General features: G+C 43.7%; 1 protein-coding gene across 1 annotated transcript in view; it reads left to right on the top strand.

Moving 5' to 3' along the window:
- The first annotated feature begins 1,597 nt into the window (after window positions 1–1,597).
- The window catches only part of EDEM2 (ER degradation enhancing alpha-mannosidase like protein 2), a 28,624-nt gene continuing 22,050 nt past the window's right edge, over window positions 1,598–8,171 (top strand). The window contains exons 1-4 of the mRNA XM_004014519.5: window positions 1,598–1,786; window positions 2,022–2,132; window positions 4,846–4,885; window positions 6,856–6,961. Of these exons, the coding sequence (XP_004014568.1) occupies window positions 1,680–1,786; window positions 2,022–2,132; window positions 4,846–4,885; window positions 6,856–6,961 (364 nt within the window). The 5' untranslated portion in view covers window positions 1,598–1,679. The remainder of the gene's footprint in view (window positions 1,787–2,021; window positions 2,133–4,845; window positions 4,886–6,855; window positions 6,962–8,171) is intronic.

The following is an 8,171-nucleotide window of genomic DNA, read 5'->3' as shown; positions in this document are numbered from 1 at the left end:
CGACCCAGGGATCAAACTCGGGTTCCCCGCATTGGAGGCAGACGCTGTTATTGATATTTCTCCCAGCAATTTTGATTCCAGCTTGTGTTTCTTCCAGCCCAGTGTTTCTCATGATGTACTCTGCATAGAAGTTAAATAAGCAGGGTGACAATATACAGCCTTGACGTACTCCTTTCCCTATTTGGAACCAGTCTATTGTTCCATGTCCAGTTCTAACTGCTGCTTCCTGACTTGCATATAGGTTTCTCAAGAGGCAGGTTAGGTGGTCTGGTATTCCCATCTCTTTCAGAATTTTCCACAGTTTATTGTGATCCACACAGTCAAAGGCTTTAGCATACTCAATAAAGCAGAAATAGATGTTTTTCTAGAACTCTCTTGCTTTTTCCCTGATTCAGTGGATATTGGCAATTTGATCTCTGGTTCCTCTGCCTTTTCTAAAACCAGCTTGAACATCTGGAAGTTCACGGTTCACGTATTGCTAAAGCCTGGCTTGGAGAATTTTGAGCATTACTTTACTAGCGTGTGAGATGAGTGCAATTGTGCAGTAGTTTGAGCATTCTTTTGCATTGCCTTTCTTTGGGATTGGAATGAAAACTGACCTTTTCCAGTCCTGTGGCCACTGCTGAGTTTTCCAAATTTGCTGGCATATTGAGTGCAACACTTTCACAGCATCATCTTTCAGGATTTGAACTAGCTCAACTGGAATTTCATCACCTCCACTAGTTTTGAGTGCATTATGCTAAGTCAAAGAAAGATAAATACTGTATAATATCACTTATACATAGAAGTATAGTTTTTAAAAACCCAACAAATTAGTGACTATAACAAATAAGAAACAGATTCATAGATATGCAGAACAAACTAGTGGTTACCATTGGGGAGAGGGAGGTGAGGAGGGGCAATGTTTTAAGGGTAGGGGATTAAGAGGTACAAACTGTTATGTATAAAATAAGTTACAAGGATCTATTTTACAACACAGGGGATATAGATGATATTTTATAGTAACTATAAATCGAGTATAACTCTTAAAGATTGTGAATCACTATACTGTAACATGGAGAAGGCAATGGCACCCCACTCCACTACTCTTGCCTGGAAAATCCCATGGATAGAGGAGCCTGGTAGGCTGCAGTCCATGAGGTCGCAAAGAGTCGGACATGACTGAGTGACTTCACTTTGACTCTTCACTTGAATGCATTGGAGAAGGAATGGCAACCCATTCCAGTGTTCCTGCCTGGAGAATCCCAGGGACGGGGGAGCCTGGTGGGCTGCCGTCTACGGGGTCGCACAGAGTCGGACACGACTGAAGCGACTTAGCAGCAGCAGCATACTATAACATATAATATTATACATCAACTATACGTTAATAAAAATAATTAAATTTAAGAAAGCTTTAAAACATACTGTTGCTAAAACATTCATTAATGATAGTAGCTATAACAGCCACTGTCTTTAAGACACGTTGATCTTCGCTTCAGAGACTATATGTCCCAAGCTTCTCTTCGCTTGAGTTCCACCGCCCATTGCATTCTGGGGCTTGTAGTCCGGAAGTGAGTGGATGATTCATGGGCACGCAGGCGTAGTGCTGCAAACTCCCGGAAGAACCCGCTGGGGCTCGCAGGATGAGCGGGTGGTGGTGGCTGCTGCTGCAGCGGCGGCGCTGACAGGACTCGAGCTCTATGCTTTTCCGGCTGCTCGTCCCGCTTGGCCTCCTGTGTGCACTGCTGCCCCTGCACCATGGTGCACCCGGCCCTGATGGCACCGCACCCGACCCCGCCCACTACAGGTGAAGTGGGGGGTCAAGCTCCCTGCCCTTCCATAGTTGGGGAATGGGAAGCCCAGACTTGGTCCCTTCCCTAGTCCCTCCATCCCGGGACCCCCATCCTGACCTGCTGGGACCCAGCTACTGGGCTCCTGGCAGAAACCAGGTGATAATTCCCACTTTCCGTCTTGTTACTTGTCCTTTCCCCTGCCTGGTTTCATTTGGTGACTCTCTGCCTTATTTCTCGTACCCTGCACAGGGAGCGAGTCAAAGCCATGTTCTACCACGCCTACGACAGCTACCTGGAGAATGCCTTTCCCTACGATGAGCTGCGACCTCTCACCTGTGACGGGCACGACACCTGGGGCAGGTAGTGCGAGGGGAGGAGCAAGGGGGAGGCCTGGATCTAGCAGTCTGGTCCTAGGCCCACGGGTCTGCTGGGACTGGTGGCTTCATGGCCTCCTCACAGGGTTCCAGAAAAACCTCCTAGCCAGGGTGGGGTTGCATTCCCCTCAATTCAGGCCCATGCCACCAGGATCCACCCAGCCTCCTGGAAATTTGTATCACAAGGTGGGAAAAGGCTGGGTTATCCTAGTGGGCTGGATCTCTGGGCTCTGGCCACAGCAGTAACAGACATCAGCTGTTAGGACTTGGGCAAGTCTCTGGAGCCATATGATGTGTGGAAGGGCTTCAAGAAGTCAGAAGACCCAACCCCTTCATGTTGTAAGTGGTCAAACAGGCCCAGGAGGAGCTATAACTCTCCCAAAGGTGAAACTTAAGAGCCTTGGTAAGTGTAACTGAAATGCACTTCCTCCTTTATCCTCCCATCCTTGACTGCTTCTTGGTATTTCAGCTCAAACTGTCACCTTAGTGTCAGTTCCTTTAAATACTCATCACCTACTAGTCAGTCTCACAAACACACTTTTTTATCTTCTTTGTAGCACTTCTCACTCTGATACTGTCATTTTCACTTATCTGCTAGTTTGTGTTTCTCACTTCCACTAGAATAAAAATCTATGAAAAAAAATCTATGATATGGAATCCTCTGTCTTGGTCCTTGCTGAGTGAGCGAAGAATCATTGCATTTAGGTGAAACTGACATTGATGAAACACTGTGCTAAGCATTTTCCTTGCCTCATCTCATGTAATTAACATCCCTAGGTGTTAAGTGCTGTTATCTCCATTTTACAAATGAATATGCTAAGAACTGGAGAAATTAAGTAAAGTGAAAATGAAAGTCACTCAGTCGTGTCCAGCTCTTTGGGACCCCATGGGCTATACAGTCTATGGAATTCTCCAGGCCAGAATACTGGAGTGGGTAGCCTTTCCCTTCTCCAGGGGATCTTCCCAACCCAGGGATCGAACCTAGGTCTCCTGCATTGCAGGCAGATTCTTTCCCAGCTGAGCCACAAGGGAAGCCCAAGATACTGGAGTGGGTAGGTATCCCTTCTCCAGCGGATCTTCCCGAACCAGGAATCAAACTTGGGTCTCCTGCATTGCAGGTGGATTCTTTACCAACAGAGCTATGCGGGAAGCCCCCGAAATTTGTTGGGTTGTTTTTTAGTTGAAAAAGTAATGCATGCGAATGGCAAATTTAAGCAGTACAATGTCATATAATAAAATAAATATCTCCCATATGCTAGAACTCCAATCACTGTTAACTTTCTTGGGGCTCCTTCCAGAAATATTTTTGATTTATACCAACATATAGATATGTATCTATAGGAGAAGGCAATGGCACCCCACTCCAGTACTTTTGCCTGGAAAATCCCATGGATGGAGGAGCCTGGTAGGCTGCAGTCCATGTGGTCGCAAAGAGTCGGACATGACTGAGTGACTTCACTTTCACTTTTCACTTTAATGCATTGGAGAAGGAAATGGGAACCCACTCCAGTGTTCTTGCCTGGGGAATCCCAGGGATGGTGGAGCCTGGTAGGCTGCCGTCTATGGGGTCGCACAGAGTCGGACAAGACTGAAGTGACTTAGCAGCAGTATAGATATGTATATATGTATCTTTTAAAATTAACTTTTCTAAGGTGTAACTTACATGAAATGCACCCACTTTAAGTGTGTAGCAACCATCATAGGATAGAGAACCATTTCTGTTACCCTAAAAAGATCCCCTGTGGCCTTTTATAGTTAATCCTTCCACCACCAGTGGCCCAAAAAACTGCTAATCTGCTTTCTGTATATATGTCTTTGAAAATCCAGTTAGAACATATGACTATACCTATTCTGTAGCTATCTATTCTGTAGCTGGAGAAGGCAATGGCACCCCACTCCAGTACTCTTGCCTGGAAAATCCCATGGACGGAGGAGCCCAGTGGGCTGCAGTCCATGGGGTCGCTACGAGTTGGACATGACTGAGCGACTTCACTTTCACTTTTCCTTTCATGCATTGGAGAAGGAAATGGCGACCCACTCCAGTGTTCTTGCCTGGAGAATCCCAGGGACGGGGGAGCCTGATGGGCTGCCGTCTGTGGGGTCGCACAGAGTCGGACATGACTGAAGCAGCTTAGCAGTAGCAGCAGCATTCTGTAGCTTGTCTTTTTCATTGAACTAGATAATTTGAATATTTTCACATTAGCCCATAGAACTCTTGATAACAATGTTTTTGACAACCTCATAGTTTTGCATTGTTTGAATATATTATGATTTGGTTACTCACTCTTCAACTGGTGTACATTTGGGTTATTTCTAGCTTTTTGCTGTTCTAAAAACAATACTGCCATAAGTATTCTCAAGCCTACAGTTCTGTGCACTGTGAGATAAAGTCATAGATGTGGGAGGTCTGTGCTGTGAGCTGCAATCTTATACTGCCTCCCTATGGTGGAGAAGAATTCCAGAGAATATAGGCGATGCGTTTAACTACAGTCAGCTGCATCTGCCCACCTCCCAAGTGCCTTAAAAGGGTCAGAGGTTCCTGGTGATTTGCACTACGGCATCTCTGTTGTGACAGCAAGTGGGACTGGCAGAAGCATTGCTGTGCCTAATTTATTAGTTTCTGGGGTATCTGATCTGAGGCCTTGATATCTGGTGTTTGATTTTGTTACTAAGCAGCTGATATTTTTGTCCTTTTACAGTTTTTCTCTGACTCTGATTGATGCTCTGGATACCTTGCTGGTAAGTGTCTCATCTATTCCTTTTTCTCTCCAACATTGCATAACCAATATCCTTCTTTTGGTAGCTTGGCTGTGGGTGAAAAGTGAATTCTTCACCTGGGCCTTTGAGTTTCATCTTTCATTTTGATCTTTAATTTGAGGGCAGTGGAAAGCCTTTTTCAAGATGAGGGCAGGAAATTAGATTTCCATTTTGAGACGATCACTGGCTATAATGTGGAGAAAGATTCATGCACTCATTTAACAAATATTTTTGAGTAATTGCTTCATGCACTGTGCTCAGCCCTCTGGGGGAGTGCAGAAATGAGTGAGGCTCCTACCTGTGCAAAGATTCTCATCACATGGAAAGAAATAGATGCCTCAGAGTTGTGGGGAGAAACTTAACTGGAGTCTTTTGAAGGAAGAAGAGGTCAATTTCAGCTGGGGGACTCAAAGACTTTCTAGAGAAGGTAACATGTAGACAATTGAGGGTAAGTTGGATTTGTAAATGAGAGGACACAAGGTGTGATTTCTGGTAGAGGGAACAGCATGTCTGAGGTTAGAAAATCAAGGAATAGTAGATACATTTCTACTCAAGTGGATGAGACAAGGCTAGATGAACAATGAGAGACACAAAGGATAGATTAGGGCTAAATCATAGAGGGCTTTAAATGCCGAGATAGGATTGTTTGCATTGCAAGTGATAGATTTAGACAGGAAGGAAATTTACTGAGTCACATAGCTAAAAAGTCCAGGTAAAGACTGGCCCCAGACCCAGCTCGTTCCAGACAATGTAAATAATGTCAGTAGGAATCTCTCTCAGTCTCTTATTTCTGCCTTCTTTGCTGGCTGTATTCTCAGGCTCTCCTTAAGCTGACAGGGTAACCAATGGTAACCCTGACTCACACCCCACTCGTTTAGTAACCTGTGTGTGGAAAGAATTAGTTATTTTTCATTAATTGCAATGACTGAGTCTCAGTGATCTGGCTTGGGTTACACATCTATCCCTGAACTAATCAGTCGGCCAAGAGATTTAGTATGCTGGCTGGTGTAGGTGAAGTGCCCATTTTTGCAGCTGAAGGAATGGAATCAGCTTCTTCAGATTATAAGAGTGACTGTGGAAGAAGGGTGATTCCTCAAGGGAAAATTGGAGCAGTCATATCAAAATAAAAGGTATTGGGATTGCATTTGACTGACAGTTTAAACAAAAAGGGTTTAATTTTCTCAAGTAAAAGTAAATCTGAAGGTATTAATAATTTCTAGCATTGGGTCAGCTGCTTAACTGTGTCATCAGAAACCCATGGTCTTGGTATCCTTCCCTTCTGCCATCGTTAGTATATTGACTTTCATTCTCATGCTTTAGTACCTCATGGTCTAGGATGGCTGCCACAGCTCCAGAAATCAAGTCTGCTTTCAAAGTAGAAAGGAAAAGAGTAAAAGCCAAGCCAACGGTGTCTTGTCTCTTTTTATTAGGTCATTTCTGAGAAGTGCCCTTAGTAGACTACAACACTCAGAATGGACTGGAGAACACAGTCACCTCTAGTGGCAAATGAGGCTGAGAAACAAGTATGCGGATTTCTAGCTTCTATGGCTGGAAGCTACAAGTATAAAGAATATTGGGAATCAGTGTTGGGTCCACCAACCTGCAGTATTTTCCACCAGGATGAATGTGACAAGGTTAAAAACAACAGATATCCACTGAAAATGTCAAACTAAGATTTCCTTATGTGGTCTACAGTCTTTGTATTGGTTTCATTTAAATGAGTACATAGGATTCTTAAATTGGTGCCAAAGAATTTATTAATGTCTCGATACTGGTTCTGTGTGATTTCCAGCTCTCAGTGTTTTGAACTGTTACCAGCAGTTCTAGAACAGAAACTGTAGGTCTTAAGTTGAAAAAGTGAGTCACATCAGCATAAAATCCTAGACTCTGATCTAGCATCTGTAGTGCCTACAAGCCTGGGAGCCTCACTCTCAGGTCTCTCTTTCCTACAGATTTTGGGGAATGTCTCAGAATTCCAAAGAGTGGTTGAAGTGCTCCAGGACAATGTGGACTTTGATATTGACGTGAATGCCTCTGTGTTTGAAACCAACATCCGAGGTGAGGGGTGCCTTCGAGGGTCCTTGTAAGAAAGGAGACTGTGGAGTTTTAGCCTCCATATAAACCAGGAGGTGGTAAATAGGATCTTAAGGGCCAGCCTTGCCAGGGCACTTGACTCAAAACAGATTGACAGAGGTCTTCCCTCCTGGGGTGGGGTAGGGACATCTCAGGATTCCTCATCAGTTTTAGACATAAAAGTGAGCAGGGGACAGAGAAAAGACTGAAGAGAAACATGCCAGGATTACTCACATATTTAACATATACTTGGTACTAGGCTTTCAGCCAAGAGCAAGAAAGATGCAATCCTTGCCTTCTCATAGCTTATTGCCTAGGATGCGCTACCCATAGAACTTTCTGCACTGATGATGGAAATGTTTTATATCTCTATTGTCCAGTCTAGTAGCAACGTCTGAAACATGTTTGAAAGGGAAAGTGAAGTCGCTCAGTTGTGTCCAACTCTTTGCGACTCTATGGACTGTAGCCTGCCAGGTTCTTCCATCCATGGGATTTTCCAGGCAAGAATACTGGAGTGGGTTGCCATTTCCATCTCCAGGGGAAATGTGTTTACTGGAACTGTGGAACTGAATTTTTAATTTTATTTAATTTTAATGAATGCAAATGTAAATCATGGCATGTTTTTACTACTTGCTGTATTACATAGTGTGAGTCTTGGGTATTAGTTTCCAAACCTGGCTGCTGATCAGAAGCACCTGGGACCTTTTTAAAAGTTCAGCTGTCTAGACTCCACTCTAAATCTAATGAATTGGAATCTTTGGGTTGGGTCCTAGAATCAGTATTTTTAGCAGGTGGCAATGAATCTTTTTTTTTTTTAATGATTCATTCTTTTTGTTGAGGTACATTTACATACACTGAAATGCACAAATTTACACATTTCAGTGAATTTTGATCCAATGATTCTTACGAAAGTAGTACAGCCCTTCTTTTCAGTGAGCTTCTAGACCATTGGTGGCTTAACAGCCATCACCTCTGGATGATACAGTTATATTTTTTCCTCCTTATTTTGCTCATCTTTATTTTACATGTTATGTGCAAGGAAATTTGTATTACAGATCTATAATTTTTTTAATTAAAAAAAGACTATGACACAGAGGGACAGCATGGTATAAAATCCTGGGGTAGGGATCAGACCTGAGTTCGAGGCCTTGCTCAGTGCTGTGTCCCAGAACTGCTGAGCCCAGACTGTCATCTG

The sequence above is a fragment of the Ovis aries genome, chromosome 13 (assembly GCF_016772045.2).
Source record: "Ovis aries strain OAR_USU_Benz2616 breed Rambouillet chromosome 13, ARS-UI_Ramb_v3.0, whole genome shotgun sequence".
NCBI classification, from domain to species: domain Eukaryota; kingdom Metazoa; phylum Chordata; class Mammalia; order Artiodactyla; family Bovidae; genus Ovis; species Ovis aries.
This window is presented reverse-complemented; position numbering and strand designations above follow the sequence as displayed.